At 52.4% G+C, this 16,908-nt stretch overlaps 1 protein-coding gene across 1 annotated transcript in view; it reads left to right on the top strand.

The window, feature by feature from the left end:
- The window catches only part of MYO7A (myosin VIIA), a 104,379-nt gene that overhangs the window by 44,927 nt on the left and 42,544 nt on the right, over positions 1-16,908 (top strand). Inside the window, exons 17-25 of the mRNA XM_018059307.1 lie at positions 1,706-1,843; positions 4,396-4,554; positions 4,984-5,076; positions 8,240-8,334; positions 9,901-9,985; positions 10,526-10,744; positions 11,196-11,303; positions 15,935-16,144; positions 16,536-16,739. Coding sequence (XP_017914796.1) covers positions 1,706-1,843; positions 4,396-4,554; positions 4,984-5,076; positions 8,240-8,334; positions 9,901-9,985; positions 10,526-10,744; positions 11,196-11,303; positions 15,935-16,144; positions 16,536-16,739 — 1,311 coding nt within the window. The remainder of the gene's footprint in view (positions 1-1,705; positions 1,844-4,395; positions 4,555-4,983; positions 5,077-8,239; positions 8,335-9,900; positions 9,986-10,525; positions 10,745-11,195; positions 11,304-15,934; positions 16,145-16,535; positions 16,740-16,908) is intronic.

Genomic DNA, 16,908 nt, shown 5'->3' with positions numbered 1-16,908 from the left:
TGTGTCGTGTGTGCCTGTGTAGGTGTGGTGTGTGTGGTGTTTATCTGTGGTATGTATGTGTGTGTCTGTGCGTACTGCCTCTGTGTATATATGTGTGTACATTTGTGTGTATGTGTCTATATATATGTACTGTGTGTGCTATGTGTCTGTTGTGTTTGCGCTCTGTGTGCACACACACATGTGCTTGTGGCAAGGCCTCTAATGTAGGCTGGGTACAGCCCCACTTGGACAGCTTCCCCCCGATGTGTGGGGGTCACCTGGTGCTGCTGCTGGGTTAGGTGCTAGGGCAGATGTAGAGTCGCAGACTCGACATTCACCCAACCCCTGTGCAAAATAGTCTCCAGCTTCTCTTGGGAGAATCCTAATTCTAGATAACACTTTAGTGGAAAACACAGCAAATTTCAGAATAACAAGGATTTGCTACTTCTTGACAAGTTTCATTTTAGTCCCGGGGCATCTGACCTCACTCTAGCATGGGTTAAGTTCCTCTCCCTCACCCAACACACCTCACCCATTGATATCTGCATCCCCAGTGTTTGGTGCTACAGGATATCAGATACAATAACTCATTTAAAGGAAAAAAACCTTAGAATCACAATCAAATTCGCTTATTAAAAAATTCTCATCCAAAAGAAATTGCCAGGAAAACAGTAACGTCAAGATGCTTTGGAATCGAATCTGGCCTCTACGTCCAGTTTCTGGGTCTGAGATGTTCTGCTGTTTGTCTGCTGCCTGCTTGTTGCTCAGGTTCTCCCCTAGGACCCCACCTCATCTCAGTGTTCTGAGAGGGGGACCCCTACAGGGCAGGAAGTGCGGGGGGTCGCGGGCCAGTTCCTGCAGATAGTAGCTGGTGGAGCACGGGGCCCTTTGGCCTTGGTGCTGGACGGCGGCCAAAGGCCAGCTGTGCGCCTTCTTAGGAGGCTTATGTGTGTCTGCCCCGCCCGCCTGCTGCTGACCTGTTAATCCAACAGGCAGGGCAGAGGGTGTGGGCAGCGCCCCCGCCTTGCTGGGTGGCTGTTGACTCATGGGCTTCCTAATGGTGGAGAATCAGGATATCCCCAAGTACAACTGCTTCCCCCTCATGCTGAAGATCAGTCCAGGAGCTGGGTTTCTGTGTAAGATATCATTCTCCTGGAGCAGCAGTGTCTACACAGACCAAGGCCTGAACAGGTGCACAGTGCTGTGGGCAGGCTGTGACCTGGCATCAGCTCGATACATGGCACTACCCCATCTCGGAAACTGAGGCCCAGTGCTTCTTCGTGACCTGCCTAGAATCACAGGGCTCAGAGGTGGTGAGCTAGAGCTTGAAGTTAGGTCTGTCTAGCCTGCCTCTAGAGGTGACCCCATTGTCCAGAGATCTGTCCACTCGTTTATACGGCAAAGGGAGGAGAAAGAGTAGAGAGGGGCTGCATGTGTCTTGCTCGGAGTCATTCAGTGCCCAGAGTGGGACCCCAGGGCTCCTCACTCTCTGTTCAGTGCTCCTGGACTCAGAATCAGGGAGACTTCCCAGATGGGGGTGTATTTGGGGGGGTCTAAGTTCCAGCCCAGACCAGGTGGTCATAGGAAAACCTACGTGTCCAGCCAGCCTGCTTCCCTGGGAGGCTCTCTCTCAAGCCCTGACTGCTGACCTCCTCTCCTGCTTCCCTTCTGGAGGGCTGGAGGGGCGAGGGTCAGCCCCTCCCATCGCTGTGGTCCGTCCCCCCAGGGCGCCGAGACCAGGAAGCGCTCGCCCACACTCAGCAGCCAGTTTAAGCGGTCGCTGGAGCTGCTGATGCGGACGCTGGGTGCCTGCCAGCCCTTCTTCGTGCGCTGCATCAAGCCCAATGAGTTCAAGAAGCCCATGGTGAGCAGCCCTGGCAGGGATGGGGGGTGGGGGTAGACAGCTGGGATGGGAGGTGGGAGGGGCCAGGCCAAGGGAGCAGGGTGGACTGGGCTGCGGGAGACTTTGTCCCCTGATGCGAATGGCAGGGCCCCTGAGGGGCTTACAGAACAAACTTCCTTTTTACTGGAGACAGCCCAGTTCCCTGAAAAGAGCCTGGACTCTGTTCAGTTCAGTTCAGTTGCTCAGTCGTGTCCGACTCTTTGCGACCCCATGAATCGCAGCACGCCAGGCCTCCCTGTCCATCACCAATTCTCGGAGTTCACTCAGACTCATGTCCATCGAGTCAGTGATGCCATCCAGCCATCTCATCCTCTGTCGTCCCCTTCTCCTCCTGCCCCCAATCCCTCCCAGCATCAGAGTCTTTTTCAATGAGTCAACTCTTCGCATGAGGTGAAACGCAGATTCAAATCCTGACTCCACCACCTTCCCGCAGGGTGACTGTAGAGGAGTCACTTCTTTCTCTCATACCACAGATACCTCTCAGATGGAAACAGGATTGCTTGTACCCACCTCCTGGGAGTTCAATGATGCATACAAACTGCCTGGCGCCTAGGAAGGGACTCAGTAAATGGTTCTTGCTGTGGTCCCAACTTTGAAAGTCCCCTCTCCTTTGCTTCTGCCAATGATTACCTCCTCCTGGAAGCCTTCCTGAATTTCTCTGACTAGTTGGGAATATTTTAATTTCTGACTTTTCTGAAGAACGTCTGTTGAGCCCTTTCTGTGTGCCCAGAACAGAAACGATTAGATTGTCTCTCCACAGTGTCATTCAACTTTCTCAACAGCCAGTGAGGGAGGGACCTTTATGGCCCAGTATTTGAGATTTGGTGGGCTTCCTTGGTGGTTCATACAGTAAAGAATCCACCTGCAATGTGGGAGACCTGGGTTTGATCTGGGTTGGGAAGATCCCCTAAAGGAGGGCATAGCAACCTACTCCAGTGTGCTTGCCTGGAGAATCCCCATGGACCGAGGAGCCTGGTGGGCTACAGTCAGTCCATGGGGTTGCAAAGAGTTGGACACGACTGAGCGACTAAGCATGCATTTGAGATGTGGGACGGGAAGCTCGAGGAGGTTGGGGACTACAGGTTCAGAGCCAGGAGCCTGGACTGCCCCTTACTAGGAGCGCTCTCCTTCCACAACTCTGGGAGGTGTTGTTTACCACTAGACACTTCCCAGAGATAGGAGGGGAGGCCCAGGGGAAGTTGGGGTCTGCGAGGGACGGAAGGCGGGAGGCCAGCGCTGGGCCAGGGAAAGTGCCTGTATGGAGAGGAAACAGGTGGCGGAAGTCAGCTTTCCGCCTGCTGGCCCTGTCCCCTGCCTGGAAACATTCCCCAGAGTGGGCTGGCCAGTCCCTCTAGGGCTCAGGATCCGGTCTTCAGGGGTGTGAGAATCAGAGGGCTCCAGTGAGCTGCTCTCTAAGGTAGGAGGTCCAGGGGATTGAGGCCAGGGCCCTACAGTTGGGCACCATCTCTCCTGCTCTCAGATTCCTCCTGAAACTTCTTTGGGCCCAGACCTCAGCGTCTCTGTCCTGGACCTGGCTACAAGACCTCCTTCCTGAGTCTCCTGCCTCCCAACCCCTCACTCCCATTCCCCTCCCCACTGCAGGGAGAGACATGGGTCTCGAACACAAATCTGACCCAGTCACATCCCCCCATGTGACTGGAGAGGCCTTTCCCAGCCTCTCCACCAGCCCAGCGGCCATCACAAAAGTGACTTTGTGCCTCTGCACGTGCTTGCTGCTCCAGCACTCTCTCCTGTCATGCTTGTTGTTCAGGTGCTCAGCTGTGTCTGACTCTTTGTGACCCTGGACTGTAGCACGCCAGGCTTCCCTGCCTTTCACCATCTCCTGGAGCTTGCTCAGATTCATGTCCATTGAGTCAGTGATGTTTCCAACCATCCTGTCCTCTGTTGTCCTCTTCTCCTCCTGCCTTCAGTCTTTCCCAACATCAGGGTCTTTTCCAATGAGTTGGCTGTTTGCATCAGGTGGCCAAAGTATTGGAGCTTCAGCTTCAGCACCAGTCCTTCCAGTGAATATTCAGGGTTGATTTCCTTTAGGATGGACTGGTTTGATCTCCTTGCTGTCCAAGGGACTCTCAAGAGATTTATCCAGCACCACAGTTCAAAAGCATCAATTCTTTGGTGCTCAACCTTCTTTATGGTTCAACTCTCACACCTGTACATGACTATTGGAAAAACCATAGCTTCAACTACGTGGACCTTTGTCAGCAGTTAGAACAAAGCTAATCTTCTCTTCCATGAAGCCCCCCAATATGTCCCAGTTAAGCTGTCTCTCCTGTGTGCTTTCAATGCACTCAGCTCATCTCGAGTGAGGGTCTTATTCTGTGCTGCTCAATGGGTTTGGACTGCAGATCCGGGTCTGGTCCCGCCTTTGCTCCTCATGCTCTGTGTGACCTTGGCCTCTCAGGGCCTCTGTCTGGGGCCGGGGAAACACAGAGTAAGGCTGGTCTCCCAGCGGGAGCCTTCAGCACTGACGCCCTTGGCTCCTTGCCCGGCAGCTGTTCGACCGGCACCTGTGTGTGCGCCAGCTGCGGTACTCGGGCATGATGGAGACCATCCGCATCCGCCGAGCCGGCTACCCCATCCGCTACAGCTTCGTGGAGTTTGTGGAGCGGTACCGAGTGCTGCTCCCTGGCGTGAAGCCGGCCTACAAGCAGGTACGCAGGCTGGGGGCAGAGGTGGTGGGAGGGAGGGTACCAGCCCTGGGGCAAAAGTCCCAGTTTTCTTACTGGAACACTGTGCTGGGCACAACATCAGCTTGGCCACCTCAGGTGTGGCTGAGAAAACTGGGGTCAGGCAGTGGAGGGCATCTGAGAGCTTCCATTGCCATGCTTGCCTGGCGTGGACTTCACGCATGTGCTGAGCGGGCCCTGGCTGTAGGCGAGGGTTTTACAGTCATCAGACGGAGCTAAGGAGAAGAGTGAGGGTCAGAGAAGGCGGGACCCGGCTGGAGCCACACAGAGTCAGGGGCAGAGCTGGAGCAAGATCTCTGTCCCCCAGCCTTCGGAGGGATACCAGGTGGCCTGTCCCACTGGTGGGACCACCCAAGCTCTTATGCACCCCTCCCCCCGCCCACCCCCACCCAGGACGACCTTCGGGGGACATGTCAGCGCATGGCTGAAGCTGTGCTGGGCACCCATGATGACTGGCAGATGGGCAAAACCAAGATTTTTCTGAAGGTGAGCATGGCCTCGGACTCTGTCTGCCTTGGGGGAGCTGTGAACTCCGTGGGGTGCGGGGCGGGGGAATAGGTCTTGGGGTCCCTATAGAGGAGTTGCAGCCCAGAATGGGGTCAGGGCTGGGCCTCTGTGCTCCTCCAGCCCTGAGCAGGTGTGGGGTCTGGCCTGCTGGGTGGTGGAGGGGCAGTTGGTATTTGAGGGCCTCTCTGACCCCTAGCCTGCAGGTGGGGTCATGAGGAACCAAAGGCCAGGGGTGGCCTCACCAGGGAGGCCTGGATTTAGTCTGGACCCTGTGGTGGTCTGCCCTGGGAATTTGGGGAGCTCACTGGCCTTTTCTTGGGTCTCATTTTCCCATCTGTACAGTTGGATGTGCTTGTGGTGGGGTACCCTTGAGTGTATCTTTGGTCCTTTCCTCTGGTTTCCTGCCAGGCATGGTTCATGCTGGGCTGTGGTTGGCTGTGTGCCACCCACCTTGCTCTCTAGTGTCCCTGGACCTGTCCCCATGCCCCCTGAACTGGCACCTAGGGCTCTCTGGCTCCCATCACAGCCTGGGCAGGACTCTGGGGGCTGGCAGCTGGGAGGGGGCAGGGCTGGGAGCAGGAAGCTGGGCCGGGAGAGCTTGCTGGAGATGGCGGAGGTGGGACAGCTACCGCAGGGACAGGGTGAACCCTGGCTTCCCCATTTCCACTTCTGCTGTTCTAGATTTCCGGCTGTCCTGGGTGATGGGTCAGAGCTCCTTCCTCTGGCACAGGGTGGGGCTCGGCAGCCCAGGACAGCCGGGGAGAGGGAAGGGGGAGCCAGCCCTCAGCTGGAGAGAGTCCTGAGGTCTAGTCTGATGCCTCTGTGGCTGAGGGGCCTGGGCCAGTGTCTTCATCTCCCTGAACCCTCGTTTCCTGCCTCTGCATCTCACAAGTGCTGTCTGGCAAGCATTGCTCTGTGTGCTAGGCCCCAGTGGAAGTGGGCGCTTCTTGTCCATCATCTCATTTAGTCATCATAGCAGCCAATGAGATAGAATTATTATGCCCGTTTCAGAGGTGCAGCATGTAGAAGCAAGGTGCCCCAGGTCAGGCCCTGCCCTGGAGCAGAGATCAGGGCTTCCAGCCTGTAGTCCTGATGCTCAGTTCACGTGATTAAGGGAGGGAAAGCTTATAGCATGATGATGTCTAGTGCCAGCGATGTCTGAGGACTGTCATCGTCCCCGTCCTCCACATCCTCACCTCTCTGGGCTCTTCAGAAGTAGGCAGTGGTTTCCAGACCCCAAATCTACTTCTCATTCATTCACTTACTCATTCAGAAAGCCTTGGTTGAGCCCCCATCCATGCCAGGCCCTGTCCCCAAGTGATGTGACCTGGATATCTTGATAGGTGTGATTCAATTTCAGTTTCAGTTCAGTCGCTCAGTCGTGTCTGACTCTTTGTGACCCTATGAACCACAGCACGCCAGGCCTCCCTGTCCATCACCATCTCCCAGAGTTCACTCAGACTCGCGTCCATCGAGTCCGTGATGCCATCCAGCCATCTCGTCCTCTGTCGTCCCCTTCTCCTCCTGCCCCCAATCCCTCCCAGCATCAGAGTCTTTTCCAATGAGTCAACTCTTCGCATGAGGTGGTCAAAGTATTGGAGTTTCAGCTTCAGCATCAGTCCCTCCAAAGAAATCCCAGGGCTGATCTCCTTCAGAATGGACTGGTTGGATGTCCTTGCAGTCCAAGGGACTCTCAAGAGTCTTCTCCAACACCACAGTTCAAAAGCATCAATTCTTTGGTGCTCAGCCTCCTTCACAGTCCAACTCTCACATCCATACATGACCACAGGAAAAACCATAGCCTTGACTAGACGGACCTTAGTCGGCAAAGTAATGTCTCTGCTTTTGAATATACTATCTAGGTTGGTCATAACTTTTCTTCTAAGGAGTAAGTGTCTTTTAATTTCATGGCTGCAGTCACCATCTGCAGTGATTTTGGAGCCCCCCAAAATAAAGTCTGACACTGTTTCCACTGTTTCCCCATCTATTTCCCATGAAGTGATGGGACCGGACGCCATGATTTTCGTTTTCCGAATGTTGAGCTTTAAGCCAACTTTTTCACTCTCCTCTTTCACTTTCATCAAGAGGCTTTTTAGTTCCTCTTCACTTTCTGCCATAAGGGTGGTTTCATCTGCATATCTGAGGTTATTGATATTTCTCCCGGCAATCTTGATTCCAGCTTGTGCTTCTTCCAGCCCAGCGTTTCTCATGATGTACTCTGCATATAAGTTAAATAAGCAGGGTGACAATATACAGCCTTGACGGACTCCTTTTCCTATGTGGAACCAGTCTGTTGTTCCATGTCCAGTTCTAACTGTTGCTTCCTGACCTGCATACAGATTTCTCAAGAGGCAGGTCAGGTGATCTGTTATTCCCATCTCTTTCAGAATTTTCCAGTTTATTGTGATCCACACAGTCAAAGGTGTGATTATCCGATGGATTATCTGATATTCTGAGTCTGAATCCCCTTCCAGACTCAGCCTCCCTGGGGCAGGGCCCAGGTTTGTCTAGTTTACTGCAGCCCCAGCACCAAGCACAGGGTGGGCAGCTGGAGATATTTGATTCATGTATTGAATGAACCATCATGTTTTGTCCAACCAGAGTGAGGGTTGGGGGCTTGGGGATGAGAAGGAGAGGGTTGGAGAAGAGGGCAAGGGCTGATGGTGGAGAGCCCAGGTTTCAGGGAAGAAGACCTGAGTTGACTCTGGGAAGCATGGGTTATTACTGTAAGATCTCTTCTTGAGGGGGCATCAGAGAGGGTGTGATAGAGGCCAGGAGACTGTTTCTAAGATCCAGGAGAGAAACGATGGTGGCCTGGCCCAGGTCAGTGGCTGATATGACAGAAACACCTAGAATAGCCAGGTCTCAGGGTAGAGATGGCCACTGGGATGGAGTCAGTGTGTGTGCGTGTTGGGCCCCTCCTGCTCCATGTGTCCCACCCAGGCCTCTGGGAACCAGCCATGACAGTACTTGTCTGCACTTGGGGTTGAGGGAGGCTGCCCCGTAGTGCCAGAGCAGAGCTGGAAGCCATTAGGGCCCAGCCGAGCCCTAGGTGAAGGAAGAGGGGCCCAGCTGGGGCAGCCTCTGCTCTGGGACTGGAGGGGTTGGCGGGGGGCTCTGCTCAGGAGGCTTTGCCCTCCAGGACCACCATGACATGCTGCTGGAGGTGGAGCGGGACAAGGCCATCACCGACAGAGTCATCCTCCTCCAGAAAGTCATCCGGGGCTTCAAAGACAGGTTTGTGTCTGGATGGGCTCTGCCTCTGCTGATGTGTGTGTGCATGTATGCACCTGTGCGCGTGTGCTTGGCTCACTGCGGTTCCTCCCGTGTGGACACTGGGGATAAACACCCATGTGCATACACAGAAACATGCACACATGTGCAAAGCATACACACAGGATCACGTGAACATGGACGAACACTAAGACACACGGACCCGTCTATATTCCGCATGCCCAGTAATACATGTGTGTGCACATGGGCTTGTGAGACACACATGTGGATGCTATGAGGTTTATAAATTGCACAGTGTGTCCCGTATTCCATGTAAAACACATGTAAATTACAAAGTATGTCCTGTATTCCGCATGAGGGGCACGTGTACAGTTGTATCACCTCCCAGTTGGGCGGGGCTGACTCTGGAGTGTGATTCAGGCTCCACAAAAACCACGCTTCCTGCCCCTTTTTAGTTCATCTGGCCACTCCCCTTCTCTTCCCATCTGCCCACCTGTCCAGCCATCCTTGGTCCACCCATTCACCTGTTTGTCTGTCCTTTCCCATGGCTGTGCCCTCGTTTGTTTGAGCATCCAGGCATTGGCTCACGGACTCACCCACATTGAGGTAGCCATCCTTCACTCCTCCTCTTATTTCTATGTTCAGGAGACACCTGCTGTTTGATATGTGACCTCTCGTCCTCCATGAGGTCAAGGATGACTGTCAGCCTGTAGCAGTGGCCTAGTGTGCGCAGGGGAACAGCATGGTGCTCGGTCAGAAGACCAGGGCTCTAGCCCCAACCACACTGAGTCTCAGTTTCCTCACATGTAAAATGAGGGAGTTAGACAATCAGTAATAAATGACGTTTACAGTGTTCCAGGACTTCCCTGGTGGCTCAGATGGTCAAGCGTCTGCCTACAATGAGGGAGACCTGGGTTCAGTCCCTGGGTTGGGAAGATCTCCTGGAGAAGGAAATGGCAACCTACTCCAGTATTCTTGCCTGGAAAATCCCATGGATGGAGGAGCCTTGTAGGCTACAGTCCAGGGGGTCACAAAGAGTTGGATATGACTGAGCAACTTCACGTTCACTTTCATAGTGTTCCAAGTGTTTAATCCTTATCTTATTTACTATTTGTTGTTTAGTCACTAAGTCGTGTCTAGCTCTTTGCGACCCCATGACTGTAGCCCACCAGACTCCTTTGTCCTTGGGATTTTCCAGGCACGAATGCTGGAATGGGTTGCCATTTCCTTTTCCTGGGGGTCTTCCTGATCCAGGGATTGAACCCGGGTCTCCTATGTGGCAGGCAGATTCTTGACCATCTGAGCCACCAGGGAAGTCCTACATTTATTCATGAATAACCTTTTGAATGCCTACCTTATTGAGTTTATGTGACAAGTCTGAGGCAGGCAGGACAGGTATTATTCTGTCCATTTTACAGATGAGGAAACTGAGGCACAAAGAGGGTATATGCCTTTGCCTAAGGTCGTGGAGCCAAGGAGACACAGAGCTGGGGCTCAGCCCTGCTTTCCTGATTCCAAACCCCACCCAGACCCCTATAGACATGCTTCTGCATCACGCTGCTATTTCAGGTCCAACTTCCTGAAGCTGAAGAATGCCGCCACACTGATCCAGAGGCACTGGCGGGGCCACAACTGCAGGAGGAACTATGGGCTGGTGAGCCTCCTGAGGGAGCTGCTTGGTGACCCGCGAGGCCTTTGAACCTGGTTCCATTGTCATAGCAACAGGACTTACCTGTTTGCGGGGCCTGGCTGGCCTCCCGCCCCTGCCCCCACCAACCACTACCATTCCTCCAGCCCAAAGTCCAAATCTGCTTCTTGTGATTCTCCCCTGCTAGTCAGCAATGTTTCTGCTTTTCTTCTGGAGTGTCCTGGTGGGTTGTGAGGCTCAGGTTATTGAACACCTTACAGAGGGCCAGGAATGGGTGTGTCGGAAAGGAACTGGGCTGCTGCCTGGACTTGGGGCTGGAGAGGCAGGCAGGAAGGAGGCCGGCTCCTGGTCTGAGGATGGTGTCCCTGGTGGGGAGACCCACCTCAGGGGAAGCCAAGCCCACTCCCTGGGGAACTCTGGTCTGAGTGGAACCAGCTGTGCCTTCAGGGCTTGTGGGTTGGCGAGTGGAGCCAGGGCAGTGACCTCCATGGACAGGGCTGGTCTGGCATCAGGGCCGTGGTTCTGAGCTGGTGGCTGTCCTTGCAGATGCGGCTGGGCTTCCTGCGGCTGCAGGCTCTGCACCGCTCCCGGAAGCTGCACCAGCAGTACTGCCTGGCCCGCCGGCGCATCATCGGGTTCCAGGCCCGCTGCCGGGCCTACCTGGTACGCAAGGCTTTCCGCCACCGCCTCTGGGCCGTGATCACCGTGCAGGCCTATGCCCGGGGCATGATCGCCCGCAGGCTGCACCGGCGCCTCAGGGCCGAGGTGAGGGGCCCAGTCCACGAGAACCCCTGGCTCTAGGTCCTCTGAGGGGTGCCGCTCCACCTCAGGCAGACAAATCATCCCGCATGTGGCCTGAGCCTGTTGGGGGAGATGGCGGGGGTGGGGGGTGATGAAGGGCTCTCCCTCTGAAGGATGCATAAGACTGGACCCTCATTTCCCTCCTCCCAGCCTGGGGTAGGGCAGGGGCCCAGTCCCTCTTGTGAGTCTTTGGGAGGCCAGGTGAACCTGCTTTGGCTTTGGGATCAAAGGTGCTCAACCCGCTGTGGGACCTGGAGGGTTTCTCGCATGCCTCAGTTTCCCTCTGCCAAATTATTTGGCAAAGTCATCCCCAGTCCTGGAACTCAAAGGGGGTGGGGTGGCGTCAAGCTGGCAGGGAGCACTGTCACAGCCACACACATGGTACGGTGCCCATCCTGCTGCCCACCTCTCCCAGTACCTGCGGCGGCTGGAGGCTGAGAAAATGCGGCTGGCGGAGGAGGAGAAGCTCCGGAAGGAGATGAGTGCCAAGAAGGCCAAGGAGGAGGCCGAACGCAAGCATCAGGTGAGCTGGGGATGAGTCAGCTCCTTGCACTTCCATTCACTGGTTCAGTGGCTTTCAGCCAAACCGCCTGCTCATCCTCTGTCCACGTGACCTTCCTTCATCTGCGCGCTGGGTGCCTGTTCTGTGCCAGGTTAGAAGGTTGTGGGTCCGTGCCCTCAGCTGGGAGATTTTGTTGTTCAGTCTCCAAGTCATGTCTGACTCTTCACGATCCCATGGACTGCAGCATGCCGGGCTTCTCTCGCAATTGGCCAAGTTCATGTCCATTGAATTGATGATGCCATCCAACCGTCTCATCCTCTGTTGCCTTCTTCTCCTGCCTTCAATCTTTACCATCCTCAGGGTCTTTTCCAGTGAATCAGCTGTTCCTATCAGGTAGCCAAAGTATTGGGACTTCAGCTTTAGCATCAGTCCTTCCCATGAATATTCAGGGTTGATTTCCTTTAGGATTAACTGGTTTGATCAACTTTCAGTCCAAGGAAGAGCCTTCTCCAGCACCACATCAATTTGTTGGCACTCTGCCTTCTTTATTGTCCAGCTCTCACATCTGTACATGACTACTGAAAAGACTATAGCCTTGACTCTACGGACCTTAGTTGGAAAAGTGATGTCTTTGCTTTTTAACACACTGTCTAGGTTTGTCATAGCTTTCTTGCCAAGAAGCAATTGTCTTCTAATTTCATAGCTGCAGTCACCATCTGCAGTGATTTTACAGCCCAAGAAGAGGAAATCTGTCACTGTCTCCACCTTTTCCCCTTCTATTTGCCATGAAGTAATCGGACCGGATGCCATGCAGTTAGTTTTAATATTGAGTTTTAAGCTGACTTTTTAAAATCTCTTCCTTTACCCTCATCAAGAGGCTCTTTAGTTCCTCTTCACTTTCTGCCATTAGAGTGGTATCATCCATATGTCTGAGGTTGTTGACATTTCTCCTGGCAGTCTTGATTCCAGCTTGTAACTCATCTAGCTTTGCATTTTGCGTGATGTGCTCTGCGTATAAATAAACAGGGTGACAATAAACAGCTTTGCCATACTCCTTTCTCAATCCTGAACCAGTCAGTTATTCTATACAGGGTTCTAACTCTTGCTTCTTGTATACACGTTTTTCAGGAGACAGGTAAGATGATCTGGTATTCCCATCTCTTCAGGAGTTTTCCACAGTTTGTTATGATCCACACAGTCAACGGCTTTAGTGTAGTCAATGATCTGGAATTCCCTTGCTTTCTCTATGATCTAGCAAATGTTGGCAATTTGATCTCTGGTTCCTCTGCCTTTTCTAAATCCAGCTTGAACATCTGGACATTCTCAGTTCACATAATGCTGAAGCCTAGCTTGGAGGATTTTGAACATAAGCTTACCAGCATGGGAGATGAGTGAAATTGTCTGCGGGTTTGAACATTATTTAGCACTGCCCTTCTTGGGAACTGGGATGAGGATTGACCTTTTCTAGTCCTGTGGCCACTGTTGAGTTTTCCAAATTTACTGGCATATTAAGTGCAGCACTTTTAACAGAATCATCTTTTAGGATTTTAAATAGCTCTGCTGGAATTCCATCACTTCCACTAGCTTTATTGGCGGCAGTGCTTCCTAAGGCCCACCTGACTTCACACTCCAGAATATCTGGCTCTGAGTGAGAGACAATACCATCGTGGTTATCTGTGTTGTTAAGATCTTTTCTGTACAGTTCTGTGTATTCTTTCCACCTCTTCTTGATCTCTTCTGTTTCTACTGGGTCTCTACCGTTTCTGTCCTTTATTGTGCCAATCTTGGATGAAATTTTCCTTTGCTATTTCCAAGTTTCTTGGAGCTATCTTTAGTCTTACCCTTTCTGTTGTTGCCTCTGTCTCTTTGCATTGTTTGTTGCAGAAGGCCTTCTTGTCTCTCCTTGCTGGTCTCTGGAGCTCTGCATTTAGCTGGGTGTACCTTTCCCTTTCTCCCTTGCTTTTTGTTTCTCTTCTTTCCTCAGCTATTTGTAAGCCTCCTTAGACAACCGCTTTGCCTTCCTGCATCTCTTTTTCTTCGGAATGATTTTGTGTTTTGCCTCCTGTACAGTATTACAGACCTCTGTCCATAGTTCTTTAAGCAATTTATTTACTAGATCTAATCCCTTGAATCTATTCATCACCTCCGCTGTATATTCATAGGGGATTTGATTTAAGTCATACCTAACTGGCCTAGTGGTATTCCCCACTTTCTTTAGTTTAAGAAAGAAAGTTAAGGTCCTCATTTTGCTATGAAGAGCTGATGATCTGAGCCACAGTCATCTCCAGATATTGTTTTGCTGACTGTATAGAGTTTCTCCATCTTCAGCTACAAAGAATATAATCAGTCTGATTTCAGCGTTGATATTTGGTGATATCCATGTGTAAAGTCGTCTCCTGTATTGTTGAAAAAGGGTGTTTGCTCTGACTAGTGCATTCTCCTGGAAGAATTCTGTTAGACTTTGCCCTGCTTCATTTTGTACTCCAAGGCCAAACTTGCCTGTTATCACAGTATCTCTTGACTTCGACTTTTGCATTCCAATCACCTACCATGAATAGGACATCATTTCTTGGTGTTAGTTCTAGGAGGTCTTCTAGATCTTCATGGAACTGATCAACTTCAGCTTCTTTGGCATTGGTGTTTGGAATATAGATTTGGATTACTGTGATGGCAAATGGTTTGCCTTGGAAACAAACCGAGATATTTCTGTCATTTTTAAGGTTGCACCCAAGTACTGCGTTTCGGACTCTTGTTAATTATGAAGGCTACTCCATTTCTTCTATGGGGTTCTTGCCCACTGTATAGATACAATGGTCATCTGAATTAAATTCACCCATTCCCATCCATTTGAGTTCACTGATTCCTAAGATGTTGATGTTTACGCTTGCCATCTCTTGCTTGACCATGTCCAGTTTACAAATTTATGAACCTGACATTCCAGGTTCCTGTGCAATATTGCTCTTTACATAGCACTGGACTTTACTTTCATCACCAGACACACCCAGGGCTGAGCATCGTCTCTGCGTTGGCCCAGCTGCTTCACTCTTTCTGGAGCTTTTAGCAGTTGTCCTCTGTTCTTCCCCAGGAGCATATTGGACCTCCTGACCTGGGAGGCTCATCTTTCAGTGTCATGTCTTTTTGCTTTTTTATACGGTTCATGAGGTTCTCACAGCTAGTATACTGGAGTGGTCTGCCATTCCCCCCTCCATCATGTTTTGTCAGAACTCTCTGCTTTGACCTGTCTGTCTTGGGTGGCTCATAGCATCATTGAGTTACACGAGCCCCTTTGCCACGACAAGGCTATGATCTATGAAGTGCCTGTTCTGGGCTGGGTCAGAAGGCTATGGGTCTAGGCCCTCAGCTGGGAGATAACTCTGGATAAAAAGTTGCAGCGTCATATCCCTGACCAGGGATTGAACTTGGACCCTCAACAGTGAAAACACTGAGTGCTAACCATTGCACTGGCAGGGAATTCCCAAATACAAGCTTGATTTTGAAGACTTGGTTGAGAAAAAAAAAGGGAATATAAAATAGCTGAGATATTTTGAATATTAATTACATGCAGAGATAATACTGTTACCGAAAGGTATGTGTCTGGGGGTCTGGCTGCTCGCCGCTCAAAAGCCAATGAGCAGGCCAGATTAGTGGAGATGAAAGTTTGCTTTATTTCAGATGCTGGCAGCTGCAGGGGAGGGTGGCAGACACTGTCCAAAGGCTGGCTCCCACCCCACCTTCCCTGAACAAGCAGGGGGTGAGAGCATTTATGGACAGAGTTAGGGGGAGGTTACATGCAGAAACAGCACAGTCATCTCTAACAGGCATCTTCAACTGGTCATCAGTGGTCTGACCAGCATCATCTCGGTTGTTTTAGGTACAGTTACTCTTCACTTCTGGGGTGCACTTGTTCCCATTTCTTTGCAGTCAGTTCTCAGAATTGTGGAGGCTCATGTCCAGGGTACAGTCTGGTCATTATGTAGTTAACTTCTCCACTTGGTGTTCTGGTATCTATAAGACAGCTCACAGGATGCGGCTCAGAATATTATCTATAGCCCTTGAGAAAGAGCTAAAGGTCCTTGACTGTGCTTCAAGATGACACTGTTGTTACTAATCTCCTTAGACTGTTTTCCTTTGTTTCAGCATTTCTCATTTCTCTGATTAAACTTATTCTTTGACTAAAGTTTTCCATGGGCGAAAGATATGGTAGAGGTGGGGCAGGGATCAGAGAGTCCTGCTCTGTTTCAATACTTTGGAAATATTGGGTTAAATGAAGTACATTATTAAAATTGATCTATTTTTTAAAAGAACTATTTTAAATGTAGCCACTGTATATTGTTGTCATTTAGTCACCAAGTTGTGTCTGACTCTTTGCGACCCAGGGTAGATTGCATTATATTTCTATTGTACAGCACTGGTCTGGAGCCTCTGCCCAGTGGCTCTGGGATTTCTGGGTCGGTGTGGTCCCTTTTGGCTGGGGAAGCCTGAGTGGGCTTCCTGGAGGAGGTGGTCCCAGCTGAGCCCTGAGGGCTGGTGGCATTTCTGTCTGGACTTGGTGTGGCATCTGTCTTCACTGGGCTGTGAGAACTGAGTGTGCATGGCCCCGGGTGGCCCGCACGGCGCTTGCTCTCTGACGCTGCATCACCCGCGCCTCATAGGAGCGCCTGGCCCAGCTGGCCCGAGAGGATGCAGAGCGGGAGCTGAAGGAGAAGGAGGAGGCTCGGAGGAAGAAGGAACTCCTGGAGCAGATGGAGAGGGCCCGCCACGAGCCCGTCAATCACTCGGACATGGTGGACAAGATGTTTGGCTTCCTGGGGACTTCGGGCGGCCTGCCAGGCCAGGAGGGCCAGGCGCCTAGCGGCTTCGAGGTACCAGGCTGGGGGAGGAGCTGGGACAGGCCCTAGTGTGGTGGCCTTCCCTCCCCTTGTGCCACTTTGCGTTAAAGTCCACCTGGTCCCCTCTGAGCGGAAGGCAGCAGTGCTGATCTGGGACAGGGACCGCAGGTCCCAGGCCCTGTCCAGCCACCAGCCTGCAATGTGACCTTGGGCCAGCCGCTGTCCCCCTCCAAGGCCATTCGCAAACTTTTATTCGTTTGTGTGTTGAGGACCTACCATGCGCTGGGCTCTGTCTTGGGAATGAACTGGATGGACAGAGCCGTATGCTCCTGGAGGAAGAGCTGGCCCTTCAGGGACCGGCGGGGGGCCCCTAGCTCAGCCCCAGGTCTGCCCGCATGGCAGGGAACTGGTCTCCTCCCTCCAGGACCTGGAGCGCGGGAGGAGGGAGATGGTGGAAGAGGACCTGGACGCAGCGCTGCCCCTGCCCGATGAGGACGAGGAAGATCTCTCTGAGTATAAATTCGCCAAGTTCGCTGCCACTTACTTCCAGGGCACGACCACGCACACCTACACCCGGCGGCCACTCAAGCAGCCACTGCTGTACCATGATGACGAGGGTGATCAGCTGGTGAGGGCTGGGACCATCTGTGCTAGCAGCATGGGTGTGGAGGGGCAGGGACCCTGGTGTGCAGGGACCAGGGCTGACTTCACCCGGCGCCCAGCCTGGGGCAGGTCACACGGCAAGCCCTGGAGAACAACAAGAGGCACTCAGCTCAGTGGTCCTTCTCTGGTTGAGG

This window comes from Capra hircus, chromosome 15 (genome assembly GCF_001704415.2).
Source record: "Capra hircus breed San Clemente chromosome 15, ASM170441v1, whole genome shotgun sequence".
Taxonomy (NCBI): Eukaryota; Metazoa; Chordata; class Mammalia; order Artiodactyla; family Bovidae; genus Capra; species Capra hircus.
This window is presented reverse-complemented; position numbering and strand designations above follow the sequence as displayed.